Source organism: Hippichthys cyanospilos, chromosome 2, assembly GCF_059441005.1.
Source record: "Hippichthys cyanospilos isolate Australia breed blue-spotted pipefish chromosome 2, RoL_Hcya_1.0, whole genome shotgun sequence".
In the NCBI taxonomy this organism is placed as follows: Eukaryota; Metazoa; Chordata; class Actinopteri; order Syngnathiformes; family Syngnathidae; genus Hippichthys; species Hippichthys cyanospilos.
Window position 1 is genome coordinate 32,047,891 of NC_142370.1, and position 20,761 is coordinate 32,068,651.

A 20,761-nucleotide genomic window follows, 5' to 3' on the forward strand; every position below is an offset into this window, starting at 1 on the left:
GAGCGTGGGGTTTCCCGAAGCTAAGTGCAGGGTTACCGCGCCCATCTCTGCTGTTTGATGGCCGCAGGAAGAAGCTGCTGAGCTCCTGACGCCGAGGAAGAACAGAGGGCCGTCGAAGCCGCAGGGACGAGGGGATTTGGATTTTTTTTTTTTTTTTTTTTGGGGGGCAGCGAAGGTGGATTTTTGGGGGGGCGGCTTTGGAGGGTGCTCACGCGGGACTCTGAACGTCAATCTGGTGGTGAAACACCGCCTCGTCTCTGCTCGACTGTGCCGGTTTGTGTGTGCGTGTTCCCCCCCCCCACTCCCCACCATTCCTCGGCGGGTCAAAACTGTTTTGGGAGTGCCGCTCTTCGCTAGCTAACGAGCTACATCCGAGCGCCTGACTGGAGAAGAGGACAAACGGGCTTTTTACTTGTTTCCAGCTCATGTGATTTTTAAGCTCAGATTACATTTGAAAGAAGGTAAGGATCAAAATCCCCCCCCCCCTTTTTTTTACTCACACATGATGTTATATTTGAAGTGGCCGGCTAAAAGCTGCGGAGATGAAGCAACTGGGTTGAGTGCCTCCGTTAGTTTATTAGTTGGCAACCAAGCTAGTTAGTTGTCGCTAGTAAATGAGTTGAGGTCTGTATAGAAAAGCACAATGGGGAAATGTGTTTAGATTTTGCATTAAATGCGCCCTTCTAAAGTGGGCTCTGTTTGCTAAGTTTCAACTGGGTTATTTGGTAAAAGGTTTCTACGTTAACGAGCTTCCATGGCTTGTAACTTTCTTGTCCCGTTGGTCGTTTTCCAATGCAAAGCGGGGGCTTGTGTGCAAATTCCTATCCCATTTGTTGCCAACAAGCCGACGTCGGCCCGTATTTTCCATATCTGCTACAGTTATAGCGAATGCACATCTGATGCTACGAGGCTCTCGCATAATACTCGAAAACTCACGGGATGAACAACTTTTGGTCATTGCGAAACATCTAAAGATACAAGAAACTATCGGATTTGGGTTTCCTTCCTGTGGCGGTGCAAATTGTAGCATCATGCATTTGACAACGAAGCGAGTCTAAAAATGGCTTCTCCGCCAACCCGAACCAGCGCCGACACCACCCCCTGTTTTCTGTCGCCAAGTTAGCCCAGCCACTGGCCGCAGCCTGGCGTGGTTTCCAATGGGTGTGTTTCGCACGATCGTGACACGTCTCGGGCAGATTTGGGGAGTATTTTGCGAAGTGTGTTGGTTTAAACCCGGAGGGTGTGACAAACGTTTGCTCCGCACAGATTATTTGCGTAATACGTTATTTGCGTAATGTCGTAGCTGGAGGGGTTGTCATCAAGTTAACCGTTTTTTTTAATACGTGGTTTTAAGTCAAACCGCATTGAGTCTGCTGTCGGATCGGTTTTGCATTTTAAAAGAACCATAATCAGTTTGCATGGGGCTCCGACTATCGTAATTAGCCCATGGCAACATTGTATGGTTGTATGACGGGTTTTCGGCCCTCACTTCGGTGTACTGTCATGTATTAAGTTTTTTTTTTTGGGTCTTACGTTCTCAATGTAATGTAGAGAAACATTCTAATTGGCTCTGTGCAATCCTGTTATCTTGAGCTCGGGCGTGTTGCAAGGCGAGTTAGCAGCCACACTGCCCGTGTCCCATCCCCGGTCGATCGTGTGGTAAATAAAAACGCGATTAAATAACATTTCTTTGGTGCATTCCAATAAAGCACCACCGGGGGTTCCAAATGCACGATTATTACGAGGTTAATGTGTAGAACAGTGGTTAAGGGGCTGGACGTTTTACCGAGTCGTGCACGTCCCCCAACTGAGGGGCAACAAGATGCCGCTGTGAGCTACTTCGGCCAGGCTTCGTCGAGCAAGTGTCTGCACTCATTTTAAGTCGTCGTTGGGAGTTTTATGTTCTCTGTAATCGTAAACAATGTCTTGAGTTTATTCGACTTGGCTTCGTTTGGCCCGCGTTTCTCCCTCCCTGCACCGCATTCAACGAACGGGGCCCAAGTAGCTGCACTCGACAAGATGGCGTTCAAAGCCTTCCTCCTCAGCGCCTTTTCTTCCACTCGTAGACAGCTGACGAGCGATGGCCTGCAGCTGGGGCCCGCTAGCCTATCACAATTAAAAAAAAAATACTCTAAATTTTTGCTTAAATTTGTGTGGTTAAACCGCCATTTGTTTGCCGATCAAATGAATGCAACAAGACTTAGGACAACATGCTGGGAAATTGACTCTCAGAACCTGTATAAATGGTAATTGCAGAAAATCAATTTCTGATCGAAAGCTAACGTATGCTCATTATTGCAACCGTTTACTTAGGTTGAGCAGATTTTCAAATGTAAAAACTAGGACAAAAGCAGTTTTCTGAAAATGAAATGAGTAATAATTTCTCCCTAGAAACCTAGCTTCAACCTGATGCACTTTGAGATCCACGTAGAGTTCTATTATTCATTAAATTAAGCAATGGTTTTCAGAATATGGCAGTACTTCTCAGTTATATCTTGCAAAGACCCCCAGAAAAGAAAACCATCCACGCACCCCCGCACACTATCTATTAAAAAAAGTATGTGCCTAAAACTGCATTCTTTTTAACATTAACAAAGTGAAAAGCAATATGAATTTGACAGATTTTAAGTTTGATTGCTTTAGTCGGCCACAAAAAGTGGTGCGGTGGACAAGATCTGCCGCTCAGCCATGGCTTTCACATCTGTGCTTAAGCAATAGGACTTCAATTTACAAAAGTGAATGAAAAAAAGAGACCTACAATATATCTGTAGTAATGTAAAACGTAAGTAACTAATCCAGCTCAGATGGTTTAGTTGAATCTTAAAGATATTTCTTCTACTTTGTTTTAAAGGTGTCTGACCCCATAACAATCGTGATTGCGGATATATTTGACTGTAATCCAGTGCTGTAGCTTTGTGACTTTTTCTACATGTGCATTATCAGCGTATGGTACATCTTACTGGGATGAGTGTTACCATACGAGGACTGTTTTAACTAACTTGTATTTTTATTGGGTGTTTGCTCTAAGAGTGGGTCTTTTGTTTTCAAAACAGGATTTTCATTATGATGATGTGTATCCTTTTAATCTCAAAGTGCTGGATAGAAATGGGATTAAATTCTTAGTCTCTGCTCCACTCTGTGGGATTATGTGGCTTTGGTCTGTTAATTGGTTAGATTTTTTTTCCTCCAACATACTGTGTTTTTAGCTAATTTTATTGATTTATTTACTCTTGATTTTGCTTAAACTAGATTTACACACTCACTATTTTCATTGAAAGTCTGACTCCCTTACTGTATAACTACCACTTTCCACAGTAGAACTAACCCGGAATGTTTGAAATAATCCGAAAAGATAAAGTAACGCTTAAGCACCATGTGCGCCACGAAAAGCCAAGACAGGACAGGTTAAAAGTTGCGCTCTGTGGACACGTTTATGTAAATGTTGAAATAAAGAGCCTGCATCATTCAAATTCACTTTTTGTGAGCTTTTAACCACGCTGGAATGTTAAATCCTTGCCAAAAACACCCCCCAAAGTGGTGCTTTTCTTCATTTACGCAACTCTGAGCATTCCTGCTCATTGCTGTGTTTTCAGTACAAGGCCCTCTAGATCAGAGTAAATGACAGGGTTCTCAATGAGTTCTGCCCACTTTATCGCGAACAAAATAACTCATATTTCAGAAGAAATGAAATCGTCATTGTTCAAAAAGTGAGATATCACAATATAGGCCCCTAAAAAAATAATAGTTAGCATATATACAGTATATGTTGACTCGTTTATTTCCTAAGTATAACAGCAGTAAAACAATAAAATAAAATTGACATTACATATTTATACTTCATTATTATTGCTAACAACTGATGCTGGCATAGTGTTAATTTTGACAAGCACTCCAATTTTTTCACATGGACTCTATGGAAAATGAATGTACCGTTTAATTTACACATGAAGTGACAAAGATGTCAATGACATGAACCACGTAGTAGTGATGACAGGCAAAATAAAGTCTGGGTATGCAACACTGGTGGTTATAGAGTGAAACTAATCCCTTATTTTAGCTGCCAGATTATGGTGAAGAACACTAGAAATTTGAATTACATCACGATGGCAGAATGTAAAAATGATGTAACCTCTCTGGTTATACGTACTCCTTTGTTATGATCGCAATGAGCATTTGCTGAGGACAATTCTAGTTTTATTGTACCTTGTCAGTATTTTAAATGTTTTTTTTTTTCTCATTTTTTTCCCCAAACCCAAGCAGCTGTACCTTAGCATTTAGCATGTCATGGCACTATAAAATGTAATTGAAGTATTTTCTCCAATACTCATCGGTTTCACCAATAGGATTTTTGCAACCGGTTCTCCTCTGTTCACAGTGGTACAATTTGGATTCCAAAACCCATTCTGTCATGCTTTGTAGTGACGGTTTAATCCATCACTTGTCTCAACTGCGTGTAAATTGTAGGAACAGTCATACATATACGCCAAAAAATATGGTTGTCAGTTTTTTGCAGCATGTATCGCAGGCAGGCTATTCTCTACTTTTAAAGAAATATTCTATTTATTTAGCCATTTTCAGCAGTAAAGCACAAGTTCACTAATGATTGAATTCCTCCTGTCGGCCTCCTTCCTTTCATGTTTGCCGTACGCAGACATTACCAGCACTATGCTGCCACAATGATGGATTCATCACAAAGATCATAACGATTCATCAACATAATGTAGTGGTTTTATTGCTTTTTTTTCACGTATACTCTAGAATCATTCAGTGCTGCAACTGAACCCTTCCTCTATTAATTCAGAGTTGTAGAAGAGCAAAACTTCCGGCTGTCCAATGCAATCGCAGAATGCTGTCTTGTGGTGGATTTTACTCCAATAACATAAAAACGAGTGAAATTAAAGGTACCATTTCATCCATAATATTAAGAAATCTGAAATGATTGCATTTTCTACCAGCGGAATCATGGAGCTAGCAGGTCGGTATGTTGAGATCAGAAATGTGCCACAGTATGCTTGCTGTTTTGTAGCCCCGGGAGTTTGCTCTAGTTTTTGCAGGGCAAAATGGGTTGCATCGCTTCGGGCTTCTTATAAGTCTCACTCTTTTATTCCGCTTGACTCCTATTTGAAATCACTTAACTTTAGACAGTGATGAAGGACTACTGTAGGCCTACCTTTGTCTTTCACTATTGTACGTTAAAGACCCACAACATCAATGCGAAATATCGTATACACATGGATGTGCCAGTTTGGTCGTATTTTCTTACAGGCAGTTGCCATTTGTTACGCAGTTACAGACTAGACGGAAGATTTACCAAGATGTACTTGGTGTCCCAACAACAAGCTATTTGTTGTCGAGGACGTCAGACGAAAACCGGATGGAGCTTTTACCAAATGTCCAGGAGCAACGTCTTTCTGTATTTTTCTATAATACCCACCCCCTTGTAGCAGCAGTTTTCATGACCTGGTTGCAATCCAGCCACATTTGACATGCATCACTTCCTAAAAGCACTTAGACAGACATTCACCCAACAACCAGGAGGAAGAGGAGGATAAAAGACTCAATGCGCAAAGTGTTCAAATCTTTTGTCACACTGAAATGCCGTTAGTGATGGCCCCTTCTTGGTATCAATCCCAAATGTCTTCCACATCACTTTACTCTATCCCCGTTTTTTTAAAAGGACCATACATGATTAATCCAAACCTTTTTGCTTTGGTTTATACTTAGCATCTTGCCATCAGTCGGTCTTTGACGACACTCGGTGTTGTATCGTAAGTACAGCTTTACCGGTCGCTTTAAAATCTGCAACAATTCTCTGCATCGTCTGCACAACTGTCTTTGTATTTTTTGTTTTCATTTTCACAGCCGCCATTGTTCAGTAGCGTAGCACTCATTTTTACAATATGAAAAGATTCTACTTAGGTGTCACGTCCTTAATATTCTTTTTGTTATGATTGCGTGTTAATGCAATACTAGTATAGTTCGGAGTACCGGACAAAATCCGTGTGTGTGTTTTTTAACCCTTGTGAAAGAAGACACCAGCGAGCTGAAATTTCACCCAGATGGTGACGACATGTCAAAGTTCAACATGGCACGACCACTTAGTTATCACACTAGCAGGAGTGTGTCATCCCTTGGCCAAAATACTGCAAGAATAATGTGGGAGCAAATGTCCCAAAAATGGTCAAAATAATGCCCAAGGGTACAACGTACCGTATTTTTTCGAGTATATGTTGATCTTGAGTTTAAGTTGACCACCTCGTTTGCAATTTAGGTGAGTTTTACAAAAACCCGAGTATAAAACGATCCCTGACTTAGGTGATTACATATGTCATGGCTGTTTGATTACAATGCATCAGAATGAGTGTTATTAAAATAATGAAATTACTTTTAGAGGCATTTCTACGTCGCGGAACATACGACACCTAACTCAGCTTTATTTTCCCTTTCCAGCATCTTACAATTTGCAGTTGTTGGTTGGCGAAATGAACAACGGTATTCATCGCGCTCTATTTTAAATTTTTTATCAATGTTTTCCATCATTGGTTGTTAGGGGTATTGATCCCGAAAATCAGAATCTGCCACTGGCTTTACAATTTAATTTGGCCATCGTCGCTCAGTGCCAGTGTAACATGCAATTTTGTCAATGATAAATGAAGGCCAATTTACAGTATGCTTTTTTTGGAGTGTAGTTTCTTTTCCTTTTCTTACTCAATGCATTAAAGTCATCCGAAAAAATCAAACCGTGCAGTTGACAAAAGTGGATATTTGCGATGTTAAAAGTAAGCACGTATTTCTAATAGTTTATGCCTTGTACATGACAAGATATGACATAATTCTCAATCGAATCGTTGTTGTTTGGACGCGGATTTGTGGAGAAAATTGTTTTTGTTTTGAGTTATGTAGTTAAATTGACACCTCCCTAATTCGGAGGGGTTGGAAATGAGGGGGGAAACTCTACGTTTACTCTGAAAAATACAGTACTTGGCTAATAAAGATGACTAATTCGGATTGAACAGGCTAATCTATATCATACTGACCTCATTTAGCTGAACGCTTAGCCTTTGCTTATGTTAAACTTGCAGTGCCACTCGTGCATGCAACCCATCCCTCCGTTTCCGACTCGGTGCCACCAGCTCTCTTGTCAGACTGTACCCTGCGACCTAGTAATGTCACGCAGTAAAATTGTCTGAAGCCCGGATGAGCACAGGCAAGTGTTTTTGTAGTAAGAGAAACTACATTGTGTGTATGTGTACTTTAACCGCCACATCCGCTGGGGGGTGGGGGGGGGGGGGAAAAGGGAAACACCCTACTGAAAAGGAAACATCTGCTTCGTGATGCTCTGCCCTCATCAACTGTGACACCTTGTAGAAACACACAATTACAGGCAGAATTTGTGACAAAAGATCAGCTGCAATTAGTAAATGGAGCAGTGTTGGAAATATTTGCTATAAAAAGCAGTTGAGATTCGTTTTTCTCAGACTGGTAGACCGTGGGTTTAGGTGCACCCCTAAAAACTAAGAATAGCTTAGTATTTCTGAGTGGCAGAAATCGGTTCCAAAGTCAATACTTTTTTTCGTTTGGATCAGTACTAGCGTCTATTGACTCAGGTGAATACCATGTGCCAGTCCCTAGGCAAATTGTGATTTTGCGGGACCAGTGCAATGACATCACTCACACTTGCTTTTTACACAGGCTAAAAACACACTTCCGGGTTTGAAGCGAGCAAACGCAGCCGCATGTCAGCCGGCCGCCCACAAGTCACACAAACGCAGTATATATATAGTATATTGTAACACGGCTGAAGTCACACATTTCACAGCATGCTTTGATTCCACACGGGGAGATGGATTTTCTGTGCCGGCGTCAGGCAGTAGCAGGCGACGTGCCCAGGTTTTCGGCACCATTGGCTGAGGCTCAGAGGGAGGTCACCGCTGACCGCGGACACTTCCCTACCAGCCATTGTTTTTCGTTTGATCCAATTTGTTGTCATTCACATCCTTCATCTTTTTCGCAACGGGTTTTTGCTATTTGTGGCCCGACTTGCTTCCTGTCGCTCGGGAATAGTAATTTGTTCATGAATGTTAGGTAATAGAATACCCGTTGAAGCGTGGAAATGCTTAGAAAAATCTTGATAAAGGTGTGTTTTTCTTTATCATCGTTTTTTTTCTTCCATTATTCAAAATTGACAAAATACAACAGAAAAACCTAATGATTTGTTTGATTTTTTTTCCCCCCCTTACTAAATTGTTTTCGTGTCTATTTTCAAATACTAAGAATACATGCATAGGTGTCGAACTCCAGTCCTCGAGGGCCGGCATCCTGCATGTTTTCCAGTTTTCTTTCCCCAACACACCTGATTCAAATAATTGGGATCATTTTAAAGCTCTTGCAGAGCCTGCTAATGAGCTAATCATTTGAATCAGGTGTGTTGGGGAAAGAAAACTGGAAAACACGCAGGATGCCGGCCCTCGAGGACTGGAGTTCGACAACTATGGAATACAGCATATATAATGTGTTATGCTTATTTTAAAGCATTGACTAGACAATTCTACAAAAAAAAACAACTGGAAATAACTTAAGGAGCACTCTTGTTCTTGTCACGGAAGATTTAAATTGAGTTTCCAACTCTGCTTGTTCGCTTGCATTTTAATCTGGCCCAGTCCATCTTGAATCTTCTACCCAGATTGTCTTTTACATCAGAGCTGGTCATTGCTTACTTCTCTATGTCGTCATTGAGTAGCCTCCAGTGAAACTCCAAATGTGCTGCCTGCAAGCCACCCTTTTGGGGAAAAAAAAGCATTTGAAAAAAATATTTACCACTGCTTGTCAGGTGTGAGGACTTTGAAGCTAGTACATCAGATACCAATTTTGTGTAGTAGTTTAGCAGGATTTTAAGAAAATAAATAAATGGTACATTGTTGTAACGAACCAAATAATTATTTCAACTGGGAAATCGATGCTGTGAATAACATTGTTTTTCTTTACAATCTATCGAGACTTGCATTGAGTGGTTTTGTAAAATACAGACACCTGAAATGCCACATCATTTACAGTAACTTACATCTTCAGTCATATTGTAAAATGACAAGAAGCTCATTGGATCAAACCTTCTCGAACTGAGCCGTACCACATTGAATCGTAATCCTCTAAAAAGAAACAATTTGAATCTTTGCCTTTTAAAAGGAACTGTCTTTGAATCCTATCACAGCCCTTGTATCGAGAGAAATGACTTTTTATTGGTGAGATGCTCTCCCTTAATATTCATAGGTGGAAATGAACATAGTGCCGCCGTAGGAGGGTCATCCTGCTTTTTATTTTTTTCCTGAGTGAATGTGGGGTATTATATATATGGTCTCTTTTGTAATAATGAGAAATGGCGATATGTGCCTTGTGTGCTTGGCACTTCCCTGCTAGTTACTATGCAGTGCACGAGATGTCGGCGCTGATAGGAGTGGCTGGAAAATGTGAAGTCTGCTCTGCTTCCCTCCCTGCCTCCCCTCTTTCGCTTACCCCTCCCCCTCTACCTCTAAAAATAGCTGGCGGAAAGAGAAGGCACTGAAGTCAATGCGCTTTTCTATTGGGTTGCTGCAGTGTTGGTTGGTCTCAACGCCACCGCAAGTTCTCAGTCGTGCCCTCATGCTCGAATCTACCGTAGACAATAAACCACATGATCATTTTGAGACTTGAAAACAGCACACATTTTTCAAAAGCTGGTATTTAAAACTCGGGCTGAGCCGTTTATCGTCTCGGGATAGAAATCTCAATCTCAAACTACGTGATTTTGGAATCGTCTCTGTTGCTTTTTTGTTTTTTAACAGCTCTCGTTCCATCCATGTCACTCAGTCACCCATACCTCCAGAAAGAATTTTTGCCAGCTGCTTGGCCATGCTAAGCAGCTAAGACAGTTTAGGCCGCAGCAGCACTGTCTTCATATATGTCATAAATTATGTAAGTCCATGCGCAGCAGGAGCAACAAGCTGTATGATGCGGATCTTCTGTTTCAAGGCGACCACCCTACTAATAAGTGGCACTTAGTCCAATGGCAAACGAGGGTTGCTAACCATAAGACCTTATTGTGCACAAGACTTTTCACCGTGTTCAGACGAAAGGCCGGCTGCTCCGAACGGCAGATTTGTATCACAATTATTAGACATCTAGACATAACAGTTACACTAGCAATTTAACGGGCACAAACAGCCCATCAGTCATGATAAAGACGTTGAGGTCAAATATAAATATCAGTGATGTGATTTGTATTATTTTGCATCATGAATAAATAAATGTCCACAACGCTCAAACTGTTTTTCCTTTTGAAGACCTTTTTTTTTTTAACCAATCAATGACTGAATTTGAGCATTAGCTGTCATTATGATGAGCATTTTTTTTTGCAGATTAATCCTATTGACCTGAAGCAACTGTTTAATTAAATCATATAAATATGATAGGGCAACCACTATTGAATATTTGAGTATTCGCAGATCCTACTGAAAATTTGAACTAATTACATATTCTGACAGTAATACCTGACCAAAGAGCAATTATGAATACAGAAGACAAAAAAAAGCATATGTAGCCTTGGTTATACCTCCAGAACCGTTTCTTGCAAACTGATCATGCCTCAAGCTAATTTCAATACCATCTGTAATATAATGAGCCTGAATTGATCGATACACTCTAACTATTACCTGTAACATAGGAGAGAGGAGAATCTATGATATCATGAGATATTTCAGCGTGAAGATTAGGTAGTTAAGGCGCCTTGGCAAGATGTAGACCCATTTATCAACGCCGACCAATCAGGTGGCTTATAGCTACTGGGTTGCTCCCTCAAGGATAAGGTGTTCCTTCAGAATGTGTCAGTGCCACCCTGAAAAGCAGTACAGAGAATAGTCAAGGTAAGACAAGATAATGTTTCTTTGTAGTCTTTCTTTCAAATAATTTCAAGTTTTGGTTGGTGTTTTGGGGTGCGCAAGCCTGCCTCGAAAATGCGGTTAATGTTTGATATTTTAGCTTACCTTTGAGTTCATGGCCAACTTGGTGGAACTTGAATGAGAAAATTAAGAGTTTTTCCTGCATCAGTTGTCCTTTCCGCTACTGAAAGCCATCGTTTATTGTAGTTGCCACAGTGTCCGCGTTGTACTTTTTATTATGACTTGCATGTATGGAAAGTGAAGGTGTTGATGCTAAGAGTCTCAACCCAAGGATTGGGGTCAGCTGGATAGCCTCTGCTTTTCAGATCATCAGCAGGTTTTGTCTTAAACGGATTTGGCTGGAGGAGCTGAATCAACTGTGTCCCAGGATTACAGAAATGACATTGGAAGATAGTTGAGAGTCTCGAGGCCAGAGGAGCAACATTTTCCTCAGCCGCCTCCCATCAATCGCGTACCTGTAGTTTTACCCGTTGTGCCGCAAAGCGTGCGTGTTCGTGGTCCGTCCTCCTTTCTAAAGCGCCGGAACCTCGCCTGGTTTTGCTGACCTTTCGTTGCGTAATGCTCTTGTTTTTTGTTCTTGTTTTCTTAGCGTACAAGGGCTATCAGCTGGTTTGTGTTTTGCTGTTATGAGGGGTAAAACGCATTCATTGCAATTGAAAATGTTAAGCTTAGAGTGTCTGCCAAGCGCTTGTTGCTAGGTAACGGTTTCAAAATGGTAAGAGAAATGTTGAGCTGTCTTGAAATTGTTTGCCTGTTGCGACTGCAACTTTTGGACCTCGCGGTCGGTATTATGGACACTGATTTCATCAATGTCATCCTCAAATGAAATTGCAGGGAGTCTTTACTTCCTATTCCAGCAGTGTGACTGCACTGCCAATTAGGTGACGTAATTTAAAAGAAGTTACAGTAACTAATGCTTTGATGTCACCCTCAGATCAGAAAGAGTCTAGGCAGCGGAGCGAAGCACACCATTAGCAGGGGACAATGAGTGAACTGGATCAGCTACGCCAGGAGGCTGAGCAGCTCAAGAACCAGATCAGAGTAAGTCAGCTGCTGCCTTCCATGTTTTTATTTTTTCTTTAAATGCTTTGCCTCTTTGTTTTTCAGTCTTTAAAACTGTATTGAAAACTATTACATGCAAATTAGATTCTTGTCATTTTTGGACTATAGGACTCATGTTGTTCTCTGACTTTGAAAGCTATTGCTTAAAAAGATGCAGCAAATTTATGGGCTTTTTTTTTTTTTTTCATGCTTCATGCTGCCGATATATTTCTGGGCCAACCCCAGTTTCACCCCTTGCTCCTGTGAACAAAACCATCCTTTGTGCTAGAACTCTGAATATTGACTGTAAAAGACGGTATTTTACAGTTATTTCCCATATGATCGCTCAAATCTCTTTTCTATGGTAGCTTCTTTTCTCCCTCACATATGCGATACCAAAACCAAGCTTGATAACTGTCACATTCTGTATCCAAAAAAATAGCAAGGTTTTGCCAAAATGAAATTCATCTGACAAAATATAACTGATAAATACATTGACTGAGTTCTAGAAAACTACATCAGTGTCTTAACTTTCATGATGCAACGTAGCGTGGTGACGCATTTCCTGAGATTTGTCCGGTTTGATACCTAACAACCCATTTCCATCCTGATTGTGGTCCGACTCCTGATTGGGTAACAATTGTGGAGTAATTTTCACGCCGGCATAAAATCTCGGCTCAAATCTAACATCGTCCCTATTAAGTCGAATTTTGGGAGTAGTGACATACAAGGTGTATGTTTGTTACAAATCAAATTTTGCGTAAATACCCAATATTTCAAGATGCTCAATTGCCGTTTAAAAAGTCTAGGTGTGACTGGTAGGTATATTGACAATGTTTTTTTCCTCGGCATTTACTAAATGCAACTTAAAATTCAGATGTGATCAATAGTCTGGAAATTACTGTACAAATTACCGTAGTGTAAATTAGATTTACATCAACAAATGTCCTCCTGAATTGAAATGTATTGGGATTGTTTTTTTCAGGATGCTAGGAAAGCGTGTGCTGATGCTACCCTGTCTCAGGTAATGAAATGTCTTTCTCAAATGAATGACTACAACTAGACTCAAGTTGCTCATCCAGCAATTATTTATTTTAATAAAGGCCACCTCTTTGTATTTAAACTGATTTTTTTTTTTTCCCCCTCCAGTTATAGGGATTTTCCGCCTCAGTAAAAATGTCTCTCCTCTTAATTCCATTTAGATTACGGCTAACATTGACCCCGTTGGCCGAATTCAGATGCGCACTCGCCGGACACTGAGGGGGCATCTGGCTAAAATCTATGCCATGCACTGGGGCACTGATTCAAGGTACTCTATTCAGCTCTAGTCTGTCCATTAACTAAATATTTCATGCCATCGACCCAGCCCTTTGCCTAAATGCAGGAAATGGATATAAAAGCTTGCTTGAGTGTCTTTGTGCTGGGTGTTTCTCCTCAGGGGCCTTGTCAAGTCCTGGAATTACACAATAGCTCGAGCTTGCATCCACAAGCTCCTCTATTTTTAACATTTGCCCAAAGCCATCGTCGACGAGATTAACATAAACCTAGTGTTCTAACAATTCCACTGTAGCGTATTTAAACAAAGTAATCCTCGGTGTTTTTGCTGAATGCTTATTGGACATGCATTTATCGACTCCCGGAGTAAGAGTGTGTCTTCTGTTGTATGTATGTGTCCTGTTTGTGGTTGAGGTGTTGGGCATGTGGGTAGGTAAAATACTGAAAATGGTGGTGAGCTCATTGTGATTCATTGAGCGGTATTTATTACTGGGTAAACACGGGAGGAAATAAATATAAAGCTTTTGCCCGTATTATTTCACTTTCCCACTACTCAATCTGAAATAAACTGATGCCCCATCATTGCAGTAGTAAAAAGCATAAACGAGAATAAATTTCTGTTTGTGGTCAAAAATTAGCTCTTACATTGGCCTTTTTTAATGTTGTGTTTCTGGGAGCCATCTAGTAAGATCCAAAAAGGCCACAGAGCTAAACATCATACAGGTAATTTGATTTTGAACGGTGACGCTCCATCCGGTCATCTCCCAGAAGTAGGGGACATAATAAAAATGCTGCGTATTTATTAGTTTAGACGCGCAAACATGTCATGTTCTCCAGCATGCTGCTGGATTCAGTTGGGATCATTTCAGTGGCAATGATAAAAACGTCTTCATGTAAACCTGCCTATTGTTGAGTATGTTCCCGTTTGAGTATGCTGGTCTTTGTGTTCCATGGTAGTTAAGATTAGCAGGTTCCCCGTGGGCCTCGCTGTGCTTTGCTCACTGCTCTCCCTGCTCCTTTGTGCATTAGAGCTGTCACTGTAGTTACCTGTTGGATTGACCTGCATAGCAAAGCTCAGCCCCAATCACCCTGGGATTTACACTCTTTATTAAAAAAAAAACCTAAATTCATATTTCCCCGCCTGTTAAGAATTCATTTTGGTTCATAGTTTTATAAAATACTGCATAATTCAAACTGTGTATTTTTTTTTCCTACATTAGGCTTTTAGTCAGTGCATCCCAGGATGGAAAACTCATTATTTGGGACAGCTACACCACAAACAAGGTAAATTTGTTGATAGTACATTAATGATATCGGCCTAAGTGCCTGTTCTTTTGGAAAGTATTAGAAACTTGAGAAGAGATGAATTTCCACAACAATCTTTGACAATGCATGTGTTTCACATTTTCAACATCAATTGACATTTGCCTATGCGAAAAAAAAACATTTTTGTACACTGTATGACAACTCTATCGTCCCTCTGTTCAGGTCCATGCTATCCCACTGCGCTCCTCTTGGGTGATGACATGTGCTTATGCCCCTTCTGGTAACTATGTCGCATGTGGAGGCCTGGACAATATCTGCTCCATCTACAACCTGAAGACCCGCGAGGGAAATGTGCGTGTTAGCCGTGAGCTGGCTGGACACACAGGTAGGCAGTGGCCGATATTGGCTTCCTTCATCTCCATTTCCCAAAACCTTGGAATAGAAATAAATTAAAACATTTATTGGCGTTTGTCAGGACATTGAAGTCATCTATGAAATTCTGTTGAGGAATTATCGGACACATATAATTAAATAAAAGTGGTGTTTCTGTGACTTGCTGCCGCTTCCTTCCCCTTTTTCTCTTTTCTCTTTTTTTTTTTTTTTTTAATGCGCATTAACCGAGCTTTCAGCTACAATGTAGCCCAACTGCTGATTTTGTTCGAGGTATTCTCGTCACATGGTCTGTGAGTGCTCTGCGCTAAGTAGAAAACATTGTAGCTATATAGCCTTTCTTTAAACTAATGAGTTTTGTGCTTGAAGGCAAGAGTTATTCATCTGATCAGTGTCACATGACACAGGAAGTGTGTCAGCATTAAACTTCTTCTTCCTTCACCATGGGGAGGGGCACATACCCTCATCCAAAATGAATTAAGGAACCAAGTTGTGATGTGAAAATGTCTATTGTTGAATTATGAATATTGCAAGATGTTGACAGATTAATTCCATAGGATTTATGAGGTTTGGTATGCGTGTGTTTGAATTGAAGAATTTCAAGAGCACGCATTAAAAAGAAATCATTTGATTTGATGCTGTTAATGACAGGTTACCTGTCCTGCTGTCGCTTCCTGGATGACAACCAGATTGTCACCAGCTCTGGAGACACCACCTGGTGAGTTGTTACATTGCACCCAATGCAATTCATAATATTTTCTGCCTCAAACACAATATGACATGTGTTGTCTTAGCATCTTGATGGCTGTTTTAATAAAGCATAAAAGAACTAGATGTGCAGGTGCATATGGCACTCAGAATACATAATACCACATAAGCCTTATTAGCTATTTTTTTTCTTAATTTCAAAGTAATACCTTCAAATATTGGCAGTTATTTTTTTTTAATTTAATCTCAACCCTAATATTTTTTGCAATGTCATCTGAACCTTATGGTCTGTATTTGCCTTTTTACAGCAACTAAGATGGGCTCGGTCTTTCTCCCTGAGGTACCTTAATTTTCACTGTCTCCCTCTCGCTTCATTTCAGCGCTCTGTGGGACATTGAGACTGGGCAGCAGACAACTACATTTGCTGGCCACACTGGCGATGTCATGAGTCTTTCTCTGGCACCTGACACGAGGCTGTTTGTGTCCGGGGCCTGCGATGCCTCGGCCAAACTCTGGGACATCAGAGAAGGAATGTGTCGGCAGACCTTCACGGGCCATGAGTCGGACATCAATGCCATTTGCGTAAGGCTTCCTCTGCTGATTAATATGACGTACAGAGTTTGGCTGTAATAAGTTGGGTCTGCCGTTTGTGATATTCATTTCAGTTGGTGACTGTGGGATTTGAGAATTCTAACAAGGTTACATGGTGTGTGTAATTTTGGGGTCATTTGCAGCAACGGGTGCTGATAAATCCAATTAGTTTGCTTCCGCAGGAATGTTGATAGGCAGAGAGTTACATTTAAGTCCCTTTCAACTACATTTTTTGGAATATAAAACAAGACAGTTGATAGTGTGACAATATCAAAGCTTAACTGTAAATGATTGCATTTGTTTTAGAACGTCAAACTTTGCTGTAACCTCACAAATATGTCTGCAGTTCTTCCCCAATGGTAATGCCTTTGCCACGGGCTCAGACGATGCCACCTGCCGGCTGTTTGACCTGCGTGCTGACCAGGAGCTCATGGTGTACTCGCATGACAATATCATCTGTGGTATCACCTCTGTGGCATTCTCCAAGAGTGGCCGCCTACTGCTGGCTGGCTATGATGATTTCAACTGCAATGTCTGGGACACTTTGAAGGCCGATCGTGCAGGTAAGTCACGTGATGTGGGGTATGGTGCTCTAGGTTTCTGTTGTCATCTGCATATACTTTCAGGGATCCACAACAATGTTTACTGCTGTGTAAATACTCAATATTTGAAAGATTATTTTCTATTTAGAAATGCAGGTTAGTAAGAATGACTTTCCATCCTAATAATGAAATGAAAGCTAAACTCTGATACCAGTCATACATTGGTTGAAAAGCCTGTATTAGGGGGGTCCAGTACACTAAATTCCCAGTGCATCCTCCGCAATACTCCCCAGTGAGTCAGAAGAAGGGGGTCCACCACACTAGTCTGCCAGACCAAAGACATATCAGATGTGCAGATGTTGTAGAGGCATTTCAGCCAACACAGTCCCACATCTAGATCCTTTGGAACCAATAATGTTCTACCATGGTGATACTTGTTGGCTGGTAAATACTTATTGTTGATCATATTTTCATCTCAAAACATTAGTTGATTTAATGTTCATATATATATATATATATATATATATATATATATATATATATATATATATATATATATATATATAAAATTGAAAATGGCTCATTCGCGATCTCTTGCTGTCTCATTCTTCCTCAAAGCTCTGCAAAATCATGTCATTGCGCCTACAGTGACACCTGGTGTTGGAATGTCTGTCATAAGTCAGAATAAAGCAAATGGAATCATTCAAACCAAACCTTAATTCTGTACCATCAATGGCGGGCAGGATTAAACAGACCAGCAGGACGGATCCAGCCCACGGGCCGTAGTTTGCCCATCCCTAGGCTACTGCACTGGGAATATATTAAATTTCCATTGCAATTTTATAACAAGAATGTCTTTTTTGGAAGAGAGCAACAGACAATAACTTAAAAATGCAATCAGATTTTTTCTTTTTTAATTCACTATTGTTTCTGTATACGAGTAATCACATATGTATACCCAGCAATGGCGTAGTAAATGTGTTATTTGCCATTCACTTGATCAAATGTGAAATCTCTCATTTACTGTAAAAACGTATATAGGCCATTCCAATGAATTGGTGTCCTTTGCATCTTCACAGGCGTCCTCGCTGGTCATGATAACCGGGTGAGCTGCTTGGGTGTAACTGATGACGGCATGGCAGTGGCAACAGGGTCCTGGGATAGCTTCCTCAAGATATGGAACTAGAGTCTGAAGGTATGAAATTCCTCCAGGATGTTCACACTGCTTGACCCATTTTCAACGGAACGGGCTTCGTTTCGCACACTGGTCCGAACCTTTTGGGCAGGTCTAAATACTGCACACACAATTGGCTATCAAAGAACCACATCGAGACCCACTTTTCGAGGTCGTTTTAATGGCCTTTTAAACGCACTTGGTTTAGTTCACCATATAATACATGGACATTAATGCAACAGCCTTACCAACATAAAAAGAGCGCGTGACCACCATCACACTAAAATGGCCGTTGTGTCTGTTGAGCAGGATCGAGGATCTTGTATCTGCTGGCTTTTCTAATACTCAGTCACTAATTGCAGTTAGTTTGTCATTAGCGACAGTCGTGAAGCGCGATCTCGTCATAAATTCACTGTCATTTATGTATTGAGTAATCATAAAGCTTTTTGTCCAGCAATTCTATCAACTAACGGCGGTTTGTTCATTTGCAGATGGTGTCCAGACTCCAAAGTTGCGTGGAAGACCATTCCAACATCACAATGTTTAATTGTATTGCATATCCAATCTTTTCAAAAACAACATGATACTGACTCAAAACACCCAACAAACTATTAAGGGCAAAAATCTCTCTCTCTCTTTCTCTATCACTCAATCTCTCTCTCTCTCTCTCTCTATCTCTCTCGCTCTTTCTCTCTATCTTTCATCATCATCATCATCCTCCTACCAAAAAGAGCACAATTGTCTGTCACTCATTCACATGCAACTGTACAGGTCAAAGGATTTGGTTGTCTCAGAACGGACGGGAGGAAAAATTGCGCATTACTCTCATGACCACAAGTTGAGTGAAGATTATTACATGACAGCGATCTAACTCTTTATAGCTTCCCGACCATCTTTCTTTCCTCTTTTTTTTTTGTTTGCTTTAGTTTTCCTTCTTCATCTCTGTCCAAATAGATCTCTATGTTGTCTGTAAAAATGAGGATCAAATTTTTGTTTTATTTGCGAATCGTTATATGTTTTAAAGATTGCTTTACTTTGAATATATCCTTGGGAATTCATCTTTATCCCATTGGAGAACAAAGCGAGAGAATTTTGCTTCAACAGGGAGTCCTCAAGACACTTCTGGCCCTGCTGTATATTTACACACCCATGAAACCTTTATCCCCCCCAGTGTAGTCCACAGATCTTTGTTTGCACAAAAAATGTAAACTTTGCATATATAGAATATTGTCTAAAGAGAAAAAAAAAAGTTAACTAACCAAGCACATGCTGTTATAAATGAATGCTTGTTTTAAAATGCGAAAACCACAAAAAGAAACAACCATTTAATCATTCTTTAACTTTTTTTTTTTTTTTTTTTGGTCTGGCACGAGTCTAGACTAATAAAATGAAGATTAACCTATTGGATAATAACCCCCCTCCCCCTATTTTGTGTTGCTGTGGTTGGGACCGAGGGGCGTGACTGGTCAGGTAGGGAGTCCATTTTAGCCAGACTACGTTCCAGAACTTTCTCCAACGGCTGCCCATTCCATTCTTGGAAATGCAGTTATTACTCTGAATGACATGTTGTGTAAATCAATGTTTGAAAATAATATTGAAACTTTTTAAGTTAATAACATCAACAACAAGAAAAAATCTTTTGGTTGTCTGCCATGGGTGGGTTATCTCTTAGAATCGCATGCTGTAGAATTGCTTAAAGGTGCGTATGGAATTAAGTCCTTTGATGTTTTCTTTAAGAGAAGAACCTGTTAAATATATCAATACAATGGTATTTATTTTTTTGCCCCCAGTTTTGACTTTTTTTTTTTTTTTCCTTGCTACTCCGTGCATACCATAATACAGCGAAAATGTCAAAGCTATGCACATAGAAGCAAATCCTGAATTATTAAAGGTTGCTTGGTCCATACTTGGGAGGGATTACACATTATTTAGATGTAAATGTAAATTGTACACACTTGCATATATACGTCTAAGCACGGGACAAATTTTCATTCCTTCTGTAGCAAACAAAATTCCACTTACAAAGACATTTTGTAACATTTTTTTCTGTTCTTTAATAATAAATCTTGCAGCATCTGGATGGCAGACTTTTCCCCCCCCTTGTAAACAGAAGACGCTCTTCCTTTTAGCAGTAGTGCAATTTTTTGGTTTCCTTTGCAACAGTCTGTACAAAAAATGTGCTGTAATTGTGTGTTAGGCCTGGAGTTGGCAAAAATAAACATTAAAACAGAATTTTAAAAAAGGCTAACTTAAATTCCCTTTCTTTTCCTCTTTCTCCATCAAATAACTGTAGAGCTCTGCACCCCACTATTCCCTTTTCACCTTTTGTATTTAATTTTCAAGTCAGTCAGTGTACAACCGAAAGCTGGATGCAAGATAGAAACTATATTAAAATGTACTGTTATTTAAGATGTAATAAAAAGCAGTTTGAGATGACGACATCCTGTGTTGAGTGTGATTCGCTTTAAGTGGCTCCCAATGAAAATAGAATGTTCCCATTTCCTCGTAATTATGTTCAAGATGAATAATAAACTATTTCTTGTACACTGTTAGAGCCGTCCGAACACTTCTGTTTGGTTGCGTTCAGATGTGGCAATATGATACTTGGGATATTATTGCTGCACGGTGTGAAATACTTTTCAAATTCCACAGTATCCCTGCTGACTTCGGATCTCGCTCGCCATCTGTTGGACAGTATGTGAAACAACTTGACCTGTAGCCGATTGCGGACTTTGCACCATGCGCCTTTCACATGATTAACTCCTGCAAAGTAAAATGAGGTCTCATCCAAAAATGCCTCCTGGCTTTGGTCATGGGTTTGCGCTCAAATAGATTCAATGAAT

General features: G+C 40.4%; 1 protein-coding gene and 1 long non-coding RNA gene across 5 annotated transcripts; one reads left to right on the forward strand and one right to left on the reverse strand.

The window, feature by feature from the left end:
• Window positions 1-62: 62 nt before the first annotated feature.
• Window positions 63-20,357, forward strand: gnb1a (guanine nucleotide binding protein (G protein), beta polypeptide 1a). Of its 4 annotated transcripts, none has more exons than XM_088439578.1 (11): window positions 63-461; window positions 11,866-11,972; window positions 12,958-12,996; window positions 13,175-13,281; window positions 14,468-14,531; window positions 14,736-14,898; window positions 15,555-15,621; window positions 15,992-16,193; window positions 16,549-16,765; window positions 17,824-17,939; window positions 18,410-20,357. In XM_088439578.1, the coding sequence occupies exons 2-10, from the start codon at window positions 11,916-11,918 to the stop codon at window positions 17,928-17,930; spliced, it is 1,023 nt and encodes a 340-aa protein (XP_088295704.1). In that variant the 5' UTR covers window positions 63-461; window positions 11,866-11,915; the 3' UTR covers window positions 17,931-17,939; window positions 18,410-20,357. The 4 variants fall into 4 exon arrangements, with proteins under 4 accessions (XP_088295704.1, XP_088295686.1, XP_088295710.1 ...); XM_088439560.1 differs by lacking the exon at window positions 63-461 and adding an exon at window positions 10,800-10,895; XM_088439584.1 differs by lacking the exon at window positions 63-461 and adding an exon at window positions 11,314-11,481.
• On the reverse strand, window positions 8,530-11,157 carry LOC148428275 (uncharacterized). The gene is made up of 3 exons (XR_015868448.1): window positions 11,016-11,157; window positions 10,686-10,867; window positions 8,530-8,779 (listed from the first exon to the last, which is right to left on the reverse strand). It is a non-coding gene; the product is annotated as an uncharacterized LOC148428275 (long non-coding RNA).
• Window positions 20,358-20,761: the final 404 nt, after the last annotated feature.